The sequence below is a fragment of the Phacochoerus africanus genome, chromosome 9 (genome assembly GCF_016906955.1).
Source record: "Phacochoerus africanus isolate WHEZ1 chromosome 9, ROS_Pafr_v1, whole genome shotgun sequence".
NCBI classification, from domain to species: Eukaryota; Metazoa; Chordata; class Mammalia; order Artiodactyla; family Suidae; genus Phacochoerus; species Phacochoerus africanus.
In genome coordinates, this window is record NC_062552.1 from 80123744 (window position 1) to 80136335 (window position 12592).

A 12592-nucleotide genomic window follows, 5' to 3' on the forward strand; every position below is an offset into this window, starting at 1 on the left:
TTTTTACTGCTACTAAACTCTCTCTCTCTCTCTCTGGAATACAGTTTGGCTTTGAAAAAATGTCATATACAGGTTGTAATGTTATACTATGAAAGTGTTGTGAAGCAGTCATTGTGATTGGGGTTATAAGATGAGATCATAAAAACCAGTGGTGACATGAACATAGTAACTTATGAACACAAGGTAGTGAGTCTGACACTATGGTGGAAATATTTCTTGCCTTGATGACCTATTCTTTTTGAGCCCTTTCCCTATTTGATCTCAGGAAAATTCAAAGTCATGTAATCTGGATAAGGGTATAGGGTTAGAAAACATCCTCAATGGACTAGAGAAGTGAGAAATTTTATGGCAGAGTACTGATAAGTAAGATTGATAAGGAGCCTTTAGAACTTCTCACATCAAAAAGAAATAGTTTTCTTTATGTTTAGAATGGTGAAGCAATGAGATCTTAGTATACAGTACAGGGAACTATATCCAATCTCTTTCATATCTAATATGAAAAAGAAGAATGTGTATATATGTATGAATGTGTCACTATGCTATAAAGCAGAAATTGGCAAGCATTGTAAATCAACTGTACTTTAATAAAATTAAAAAATATAAAATGAAAAAATTAAGCTGCAAGATAGTATATACAGTAAGAGCCCATGGGGTGGGGTCAAGGGGAAGACCAAATAGGTGTGTGTGTATATGTTACTGTGTATACATTTTTCTAAAATGTGGGACATGCTGATTTATTGTTTTTATAATTTAAAATATTAAAATTTCATTTTAATAGTATTTAAGAGACAGGCAGATGAGAAGGAAACTGCAAAGAATCCTAAGAAAGAGAGAAGGGAAGAAAATGAAGACAGAAGGAAGCTTCTTGCCTAATCCTACCTATGTCTTATCTCACTTAACACTAAAGGAGTTTAACTCCAGGTGAAAAATCAGGGTAAGGCTAACCATCTTACACAGTTGGTAGGAATGTAAACTGGTCCAACCACAATGGAAAACAGTATGGAGGTTCCTCAAAAAACTAAAAATAGAACTACCTTATGATCCAGCAGTCCCACTTCTGGAAATCTAACGGGAAAAAAAAACATATTTTGAAAAGATACATGCATCCCCATGTTCACTGCAGCACTATTTACAATAGCCAAGACATGGAAGCAACTAAAATGTCCACCGTGAGAAGAGTAGATAAGATGTGGTACATATATACAAGGGAATATTACTCAGCCATAAAAAGAATGAAGTGATGTCATTTGCAGCAACATGGATGGATCTAGAGATTATCATACTAAGTGAAGTTAGTCAGACAGTGAAAGAAAAGCATCAATGGAGTTCCCATTGTGGTGCAGTGGTTAACGAATCTGACTAGGAACCATGAGGTTGTGGTTTAGTCCCTGCCCTTGCTCAGTGGGTTAACGATCCGGCATTGCCCTGAGCTGTGGTGTAGGTTGCAGACGCGGCTTGGATCCCGCGTTGCTGTGGCTCTGGTGTAGGCTAATGGCTACAGCTCCGATTCGACCCCTAGCCTGGGAATCTCCGTATGCCGCGGGAGCAGCCCAAGAAATAGCAAAAAAAAAAAGAAAGAAAGAAAAGCATCAAGCATGACAGCCAGGGCAACACAGGATTTAAGCCCCGTCTGCGACGTACATCACAGCTCATGCCAAAGCCAAATCCTTACCCCACTGAGTGATGCCAGGGATCAAACCCCCATCTTCAGGGATACGAGTCTGATCCATTCCCACTACACCACAGTGGGAACTCCAATCGATGATCGTTTTTAGGGTTTAATTACTAGTAATGATCATGTCACAAAACTAATAAAGTCATATACAGTAACCACAATCAGAAAAGAATATATTTCCTTCCTTTATTTATAACTTGCTAAGTAAACAACCAAAATGGCAAAATTATAATTTTATTGATGGATGACAGAACTATTAATGTAAATTATCATGTAAAAGGAATTTTTTAAATTAAATGTTTTTTTATCCTTTATTTTTTAAATTAATTTTTGCTTTTTAAGGCTGCACCTGTTGCATATGGAAGTTCTGGGGCTAGGGGTCAAATTGGAGCTGCACCTGGCAGCCTGCACCACAGCCACAGCAATGTAGGATCCAAGCTGTGTCTGCAACCTACACCACAGTTCATGGCAACACCATATTCTTAACTGACTGTGCAAAGCCAGGGATTGAACCTGCATACTCTTAGGTACTAGTCAAGTTCATAACCCACTGAGCCACAGTGGGAACACCAAGATAGTTTTTAATCACTGATAAATGAACTATTTGAACAACATCCAAATGGGTACATTTCTTATTTAATATGCAGTCTAAGTGCCAAAGAGGAACCCCACACTTCCATTTATCTATATAATTTCAGCACTTTATAAGTGGCACCATAGGTTCTTAATTTCATTTCAGCACTTTATAAGTGGCACCATAGATTCTTAATTTCATAGGCTGATATAAATTAATATCACTAGACCCATATTTGAAGATTTGGATAATGATATAATTTAGGTTGGTTTTCATCAGACTCTACTGACCTGATCATAGAGGGGTCATCTAATATGTCTTAGAATATACTGAAGCTCCCCAGAACTTTCCTCAGGGCCGCCTTTATCTCCTTATTCCGGAAACTATAGATGAAGGGATTGAAGAGTGGGGTCACCATAGCATAGAACAAAGTTGCAACTTTCTGCATTGCAGCAGAATGTCCGAGTCCTGGGCTCACATACATGACCATCAGAGATCCATAGAACAGTGATACCACAGCCAAGTGAGACCCACAAGTGGAGAAGGCCTTATGTCTCCCAGTGGCTGAAGGCATCCGTAACACAGCTGTTAGGACAAGGGTATAGGACCCAAGGATGAAGAGAACGTTACCAATGATAACTAATGAGCTTAGAGTGTAACAAAGCAGTTGAGTTGCTGGGGCAGAGACACACGCCAGTGCAAATAGTGGTCCTGGGTCACACACAACATGGTCAATGATGTTTGATCCACAGAAGGACATCTGAGAGATGAGAACAATGGGGATCAGGAACCACAGAAACCCACAAGCCCAGCAGGTCATGACCAGTTTGGTACAGAGATGCCCAGTCATGAGATTAGGGTAGTGCAAGGGATGACAGATAGCGAGGTACCGATCAAAGGCCATGACAGCCAAAAGTAAGCATTCAGTTGTTCCCAAAGAGAAAAAGAAATAAAATTGGAGGAAGCATCCAACAAAGGAGATGGTCTTTTTGTCTGAGAGGAAGTTGATTAACATCTTGGGTGTTGTAGACGAGACATACCAGATTTCTAGAAAGGAGAAATTCCCCAGGAACATATACATGGGGATGTGGAGTCGCCGGTCACAGCATAACACACAAACAATGGCCCCATTGCCTGTTATGGTCAGAGCATATGTTGTAAGGAAAAGTGAGAAGAGGAGGATCTGAATCTTCCACTCACAAGAAAAACCTAGGAGTATAAATTCTCTTACAAAAGCAAAGCTGGAATCTGGCTCAGAGACGTTCATGGGGTCGATCACCTGCAAGGTCAAGGGACACGTATTTATCAGTCAGGACTAGTTTCTGTTAAGAATGACGAGAAGACTCATTTTTCAAGAGCATCCTCGTTTAGGAAGAGAATGTAGTCTACTTGCTCTTGGGTATATACTCTGTGTTCTGGGCATAGTAGGCAGGTGGCTGCACAGAAAGAAACTTTTGCCTGCTTCAATATCTCTCCCTTACAGTGACAGAATTAGAGAAATTTATTTTATTTCCTTTTTTTGGCACTTTAATTTTTTGAAATTTTTTATTATGATGGATTTACAATGTTCTATCAATTTCTTCTGTATAGCACAGTGACTCATATATATATTCTTTTTCTCGCATTATCCTCCATCATGTTTCATCGCAAGTGTTTAGATATATAGTTCCCCATGCTATACATCAGGATCTCATTGCCCATCCATTCCAAATGCAGTAGTTTTCATGTACAAACCCTGGACTCCTAATGCAACCCACTACCTCCCCCTCCACACTGGCAAACCCCACTGGCAAACACAAGTCTGTCCTACATTTTGTAAGCTTGTTACTTTGGGGGGACTGAGATGATCTATGATAGTCTCTGAATAGCATATAACACAGAGTTAACACTTAATAAGTGTACTATTTTCTAATCCTAATCCCATTCTATGGTGAAATAGACTTGGTAGAGAAAGTTTTACAATTTACATCTCAGTTAAATATATTACTTATCATTCAAATATGAAAAAAATGGACATATTTCATAGTAAGTTGGTACTAATCATTTCAAGGCCAATATCTGCATTTCTTATTGCTGTTAGATTAAGCATCGTAAAACTGTAATACCATAATTTTACTTACCGACATTGACTTTTAATACTGTAATGTTATAGTATTTCTTGTAGAAAAGAATAGCTTTATGTTTTCACTAAATCTTTTATTTAAACAGAAGTTTGCAAAAAAAAAAAAATCCCTAGGTATGGGACTTTATTTTTTGAAGTATTTTTTTCCCACAAAATTTTGGTATTGATTTTCTTTATATGCTATTTTAAAGAAAAAAATTTTTCAAAGCTGAGAGAAGTCAAATGCTTTCTTCTGCCATAAGTAAACGTCCTCCATTTTACATTCTCATGGAAAAGACACCAGGGACCTGAGTTCTCTGAAATATTTTGGGTGTAGTGATTTGCAAGGATATGAGTCCTAAAAGTTGTGAGAGCTCACAAAATTTTAAAAAGGAATTTTTTTCCCATCTGTTCTCCACACTAGAGATTTGAGAAGTGTTTTATAATGATTTAGTGGGAGCTTGTGTTTCTTTTAGTTATATGAATCCTTTTAAAACTGCTCAAGATCAGGGGCATTTATAAATCAACATAAAGCAATTATGAAATGCAAGGAGGTTAGCATAGAGATGTCTACTGTGCCAGAAAAATAGAGCTCTCACGGTTTTGATATTAACCAAATCTCTAAGGATCTGTTTAATAAATCTTATCCTTCCATCTCCAGCTGGACAAAGACATTATTGCAACACAAAAATTAAGATTGCACTTTTATTATCACAGGTTCTCCTGGGACTTGGCCTCTGTAGCATTAGGAATGTCCTCTTCCAAGCCAATGGTTTTTTAAAAAGTTAAACTATTGCACATTCCCTGAGGAATCAGTAAAGAGCAGTAACAACTTTTCTGGGGCAACTTTTCTCTTGCCCAACTGAAATACGGATTCCAAGAAGTTTCCAGAAGACACAGTTCGAGGAGCATTAGGAGACAACTTATCACCAAAAGTTCTGATATGAAGTTTAGGAGCATTTCAAATATACTGAGTATATTGAATGTATAGGTGACTAAATTTCAAATATAGTCGCATAGATTATAGGATACAGAAGTGCTGTGCAGAGAGGTCATTAAGGCAAATGTTGAGGTATAGATAGTGTAGGACCTTGATGATAAAAACTTGGAGAATTTAGAAATGAGATTTATAAAGGCAGCATGGTAGAATTCTTTAGATTTGAGAGAAAAGAGCAAGAAGTCTCAGTATTTGAGTTGACTGACTGAAACACTTCAGATGAACATGTGATGGCCCAGCTGATGTCATTAAATAGTGCCCCTTTCATTTTTATGTGTTTGGAGTCTACATATTATGAGTAAAACACCCAGGTGGGAATGCATGCTCATATCATATAGCGTAACATGCTTTGAGGACATCAGGAATCTGTGCCTTGGAACACTGTTCGGTGAACCACAGACTCACAAGTATGTGCTTAGCTGCTTTATGTGTGTTTTTCTTGTCTCCCTGTTCTGATTCCCAGAATATGCAAAAGTTATCACTCTTAACATAGAGGTTCCCAAGAGATGTCCAGGGTGAGTTATTTTCATGCTTCTTGTTCTGGCCAAAACCAAGACCAGGAAAACTTCACCCAAGGGATTCCTTCCAGTGATGAATAAATATCAGGCTGAGGGAAAGTTTTCCCACTACCTCCACCTAACAATGGATATTATCTCAAGCATATATCAGAAGATAAGGGTAGAAAAGTAATCTGGTCTTAGACAAATTTGTGTATAGTGAGTTATCTCATATTCTCGGTGACTCTCTAAATAATTTTAAAATATTTCTATGTATGTGTTTTATGCATGCCCACTCTGTTTGGAGTTGAGTACGGCTTGTTCAGCTTCTGACCTTTAAAGAGATAAATCATGGGTTTTTCTGATCCTATGCTATTCCTACTAGAATTTCTGTGGTCTCTAACAACAGTGTACATACCACACATAATGCTGTGCCTCAGTGATGCTCTAAGTCTGCTTTGGGAGGTCATGGTTCTTTGACAAGTACTTGATTATTAGAAACTATTATGGCTTAATGGTTCTTCCCATTTAAGAAGATAAAGAATGTTATTACCAGAGAGAGTTATGAATACTAAGATAACTTTTAGCATAGACATAGAAGTAAAAAATTGTATATCCAGTGGGCAGTGATATAAAACTCAGTTATTATAAGATTAATAGGATTAAATCTCATTAACCTGAGCAAGCTGAGGAAGGCAGCTTTAGGTAGTGGAAGGAACTTGGACATCTCTCTGCATAATTCATCTGGTGTCTATCTCAGGCAATCTATTAAATTCTCTGAGTTTATACTTGTAAATTATAAATGTTGATAATCTCACAGTTTTAGGATTCTATATTAAAAAATTAATGGAAGGACATTGCATCTAGAACAGGAAGAAAAATGCATTGCTATATTTTAATATTCCAAGAAGAGTGACTCTACTTGTTTCTTTTCCTTAAGTTTTCAAGTTTACTAATCCCAAAGTTATCTCTACCTCCTTTTGTGAAAATGTACCCTGAGTTACAGAGTTCCAAAGGTACTTTAAAAGAATGTGTTATTGCCTCCTGTCAGTCTTCTTAAAATATTAATCCCCTTGTGAATAAAAGTAGAAGCGAAAGATGAAAAAGTTGTTAAGCTCATGGAAAGCAAGAAGCAAGGAAGCCTGATACTTTTCTTGCACCTGCATCCTACAGGGTTATTAAGCATCTCATTATTAATTTGGAGAGAATGTAAGGAGTAGGCATTTTAAAGAAGGTTGATTCTTTTTCTTTTACCTCAGAAAGTGGTTGGCTGTTCTCTAAGGCTGCTGCCAATAAGCTTTGCAGACCTTAGGACTGTAAGTGCATTTTCATCAATTGGGAAAGGAAGTAAAATGTACACTGAATACCAGAAACCTGTTAAGTTCTTTATGTATACTTTCTGACTAGACAACAAGTCTATTAGATTGAGTGTTCTGTTTTTACAGATGATGAAATGGAAACAAAAATGAAATTTAGGAGTACTCATCGTGGCGCAGTGGAGATGAATTCAGCTGGGAACCATGAGTTTGTAGGTTCGATCCCTGGCCTCACTCAGCAGGTTAAGGATCCGGTGTTGTTGTGAGCTGTGGTATAGGTTGCAGATGTGGCTCAGATCTGGTGTTGCTGTGGCTGTGAAGTAGCCTGGCAGCTACAGTTCCCATTAGACCCCTAGCCTGGGAACTTCCATATGCCGATGGTGTGGCCCTAAAAAGAAAAAAGACATGAAGTTTAGGTCAAGATCACAAGGTAAACAAGTAATGGAGTTCAGACCTGATCTAATTTAAAAGTCCATGGTTATTCTACTATTATCCCAAGTATGGGATTAAATTCATAAAGTAATATAATTAGTCTACCAATATTATGAAATATTTATAATTTCAAAATTGATGAAAGAGTATGATTATTTATTGGTAAATTGTTCCCTAGCAATAATAATTATAATTATTATTTTGCCTGCATCTGCACATATGGAAGTTCTGGGGCCAGAGGTTAAACTTGCACCTCCACAGTCACTTGAGCCACTGCAGTCAGATCCTTGACCCCTTGTGCCACAGCGGGAACTCCAGAAAACTAAGTATTAAAAACTAATTCTGGGAAGATTTATCTTGACTACTATGAAGTTTCAGGGTAAATATCAAACTCTCCAAGTTTATCAGGGGACATAAGTCTATTGGGTTGCAATATCAGAATATTTTCTTAGAAATTAAAAATAGCACTGGTGGAGGATATGTTTATTTGTAAGTTGTGAGACTGTTATGACATGTTCCCATTTTCCAGCAAATGTGTGATTCCTCCAAATTTCTTTAAGAAATTCTTTCTTTCCATGCTTTATCTGTTTTTCTGAGTTCTCTGTATAAGGGGAAGGGAAGCTAGTGCTCATGAGGAGGTAATGGTTTTCATTAGTCACCTGCTTTCTTTGGCACCACCATTGCAATTTCAAAGGATAAAGGCAGATGCCAGACCCCAAAGTAAAACACATCCAAGGGAAATCAATAAAAGGGGAAGAGAGATTTGTAATTATCTTTCTACCACTCAGCTTGAGAAGAATTCTCAGTTTACTTAAGGATGACTCTAAATATCATAATTCTATTTAGAAATGAGTAACTGGTGATTTCTGAAGTTTTCACTTTATGTTCAGTCAGCACTAACAGTCAAACACATCCTTTGCTTACACGTTTGTTGCTTACTCTGGTCTTAGAAAGGAACTGGCTGTTTAATAAGTTAAATATTCTAGACTTTTAAGAAAAAGAAAGAAAGAAACTTCTAGCTCACATCATTTATATGTGAGAATCCACATTCAGGTATTCAGAATGAACCCTTGGATAAATCAGAAGGATTCAGTCATTTTGGTTTAGAAAGAGTGGTATGTTTCTCTCCATTTTATAACAAGTTGGAATAGTATATAAACATGCATTTTATTTTTTGCAAAACTTTTGTAATACTTAATTTGAACTTGCTGTACTGGCTTGATCAGATGAGTTGGCATTACTTCTGCATATGTAGCATTATTAAAAATGTAAAATTATGTGTTCAATCAATGCATTGATTTATGAAACAAATTGAATGTAATTAAAAAATTCAATTATTCAATAAATTGAATTTATTTAATTGAATTTATTTCTGAAGATATTTTTGTTATCAGCAGTAGTTGTGATGCTCTGTAATGTGTCATCTTACGTACAATTTCTAATATCCTTTGTAAACTTTAATTAGTAAAAAATTTGGGCTATCGAGACAATTTTTAATAAAATAGGATGCAAACATACCGATTATCAGGCATAGTTTTAATTTGCCTCCTATTTTTACATATTATAGAATGGCTGTCAGATAACAATTTGATAGGGTGTTTAGCTGCCTGTAGACCATGTTAAGGTGTGTGTTTATTTTCGTCTCTTTAAGGAACCAAAGGGATATGTGTGTGACTGTAGACATTCATAAAATGTGTGCTCATTGCTGATCTGATGAGATGCTTGTGTGTAGAAATTCTCAAGTATCCATCTCCTATTTTTCCTTGGTTAATGCTTGTAATTGATATAAGTGGTTGAGACTCTTCTAAATACACTGGTGGTAAGGAAAGACAAATGTATATGTGAGGGAATGACTATGTTCTTACTGACTGAGAGCAGAGAAGAGTCATTTGTTTTAAAACCTAAATGTCAGGTTGTGCCAGGATGTGAAATAAAATGATAAAAGACAAAACGTGGGATGAAACAGAAAGCTGTAGACGTTTGAAGGAAAGTGAACTTTGCCTTAATTTACAGTAACTGCATTATTTTTTTCTGAATACATTTTATTTGGGGTTAATTTTGCAGCTCTGTTCATTGAAAACCTAAAAATGGTGGAATGTCAGCTATTCTACTAAGAAATATTTGTTAAGGTAAAATTGATTTGGTCACTTTTTATCGGGAGTAAGAATTTAATGAGTGACCTATTATTTTTTAGCAAGAAGCCATAGATTTGGGTATTCTTTTTTTTTAATGATTTTAATTTTTTCCATTATAGTTGGTTTACAGTGTTCTGTCAATTTCCTACTGTATGGCAAAGTGACACAGTCACAAATATATATATATATATATTCTTTTTCTCACTTGACCTTCCATCATGTTCCATCGCAAGCGACTAGATACAGTTTCCTGTGGTATACAGCAGGATCTCATTGTTATCCCTCCAAATGCAATAGTTTGCATCAATTAACCCCTGACTCCCAGTCCATCCCACTCCCCCCCACCCCTTGGAAACCAGAAGTCTGTTTTCCAGGTAGATTTGAGTATTCTTGAGAACAGTGACTCTAATAAATGTGCATGTCTTTGAGAATACTGTTTTATAACATTAAAAGATTATACTTCACAGTAACAGTTTATAAAAAAATGTTGAATTACTAATGACAGCAGCTTTGTTTTCTAGATAAGATCCATCCATAGTCTTGAAGCATCATCAAGACTCAGGTGTCATATTAGGGCTCTAGATAACACCTTGAAGGAAGCATTTCTGCTTCTATAGCTTCCAGTGATAACTTGGCATTTCTCATTCCATTTAGCCCCCTCGGGAAGCATGCCTGAGATAGATACCATGGAGAATTGTTTTATGCAGGCACAGACTGATGATGGAGAATTGGTAGCATGTGTAAAGTCAAATTCATGAATCCAAAGTAAGTGAGAGGGCAGGTTGTGTTATGCAATAAAGTCTGTTTCAGAGCCTTTAGAGCCCAAGGTCAGTTTTCTAGAAAGGACTGAGATTCAGGAGCCTGGGGAATCCCAGGGCTCATTAGGCTGAATGGTGGCGTGAGGACATAAAAGCCTCAGACACAGCTAGAGCCCTAGGGACAGACCTTTCTAACCCTTGCAGCCAGCCCTCAATTAGGGCTGGACTTAAAAGGACGCATTTCGGGCACAGACAGGGCAAGCCTGATGTGAGAATTTCTCATTTTTTCTGGCCTGAGATATGGAGACAGGACTGGTGGAATGAGTAGCAGGGTAGCATGTTCCTTCTTTGAACCCACATAGCTCCTGACAGGGCAATGATGTAAGTTTCTCAGCGCTCCACTTTCCTCCCTTGCACCTCTTTCTATTTCTGAAACCATTTTTTAAAATACCTTCATACTCTTTTTCTCCGTATACTGACATCATTTTTAAATTTAAGAAATTATTTGAGTTTTGTTTTTCTTAGTTTATACTCTTAGAAGCATTACAGAGCAATGAAATTCCCATGGTAGCGGGGACATTGGTTCCCTGCTTAGAAAAACTAGAGAATAACCGCTCAGGAGTCCATAAATAGCCTGTGTAGATTTAAAGAGCTTGATTCTGTCCTCTTCTCTCCAGGTTGCACTGGATCTTTCCATAAAGATTTTAACTTCTTATTATGCATTTTCAATTCCTTTGGCTCAGTTTTGACAAATTCAAAACATTTCCATTGACATTTGAAAATTCTTAGGTTATTCTTAGGATGTGAAGCAAGATATACTAAGTAGGGTCTGATCCTATAGTGAGTAATGTGATAACCGACCTGGCACTTCTGAAGGTTGCTTCCTAGGTCCCAGCAGGGCTTTGGTGTGGGAAACTATGCTGTGATGGAAGGTGGTTTAAGGGATGGTCATTCCTTCAGGCTGATGGGTGTAGTGCCCCTTTCCTTCCTCACAGAATAGTCACAGGCTGAATTTCTTATTGTGATCAGAGACTTCAGAAATATAGAAATTGGGAATGTTTCTACCAAACATGGAATTTTATTAGCACTGAAATTGAACTTGCCATATTTGGCATTATATTTTCATATTATCTGAAGGCAAAACATTTCTCGAGTCAGTAAGAAAATTCAAGAATAACCAGAATCCAGTGTATACTTTATAACTCAAGGGTATTCCTATTGTGCCTTAATGTATTAAGAACCCTAGTATTATCCATAAGTATGCAGGTTCAATCCCTAGTCTCACTCAGTGGGTTAAGGATCCAGTGTTGCCGCAAGTTGTGGCATGGGTTGCAGGTGCAGCTTGGATCTGGAGATGCTGTAGCTGTGGCATAGGCTGGCAGCTGCAGTTCTGACTTGACCCCTACCTGGGAACTTCCATATGGCATGGGTGCAGCCATAAAAACACAGACAGACAAACAAAATAATTATAACTCAAATAACTAAGACACAGGGTTGCCTGTTTTTGTCTTATAAAATTTGAAAGATTTTGATATCACTGTTAGTCTAATCCTTTACACTCATCTTCTAGAATCCTCCCCCAAATACCTATTGCACTGAAGTTCCCCAGTGTTAAATATTACCTTGGAGAGGTATAGGATAAGGTAGGGCTTAAAAGATGCAAACTGTTTCTTGTTCTAGCTATACAGGAATGTTCATTTAATACTTTGAAGAACTTGCTGAAGTTTTTCTTATCTTGGAAGGTGATTTTATGAACACCAGACTCAAAATCTTGATAACTCTTTTTTTCTTGCCTTTTGTGTAACTTAAAAGATTTTTTTTTAATTTAAAAAATTTTTTAGGGCCAAGCCCATAGCATATGGAGGTTCCCAGGATAGGGGTCAAATCAGAGCTAGAGCTGCCAGCCTACACCACAGCCACAGCAACTCAGGATCTCAGCCATGTCTGAGACCTATACCACAGCCCATTGCAGTGCTGGGTCACTGACACACTGTGTGAGGCCAGGGATTGAACCTCCATCCTTATGGATGCTAGTTGGACTTGAGTTTTGCTGCGCCACAACAGGAACTCCTTTTTTGTCTAACTTGAATCTCTCCTGTTCCAATTT

The 12592-nt window shown here is 37.4% G+C and overlaps 1 protein-coding gene across 1 annotated transcript; it reads right to left on the reverse strand.

Moving 5' to 3' along the window:
- Positions 1-2568: 2568 nt before the first annotated feature.
- On the reverse strand, positions 2569-3547 carry LOC125135857 (olfactory receptor 11H12-like). Its single transcript, XM_047796319.1, has one exon. It carries the CDS (start codon positions 3514-3516, stop codon positions 2569-2571), a length of 948 nt encoding a protein of 315 aa, XP_047652275.1. The 5' UTR covers positions 3517-3547.
- Positions 3548-12592: the final 9045 nt, after the last annotated feature.

Excerpts from the sequence above, each read along its gene's own strand:
- LOC125135857 (XM_047796319.1), bottom strand. The coding sequence starts at position 3,516 with ATGAACGTCTCTGAGCCAGATTCCAGCTTTGCTTTTGTAAGAGAATTT.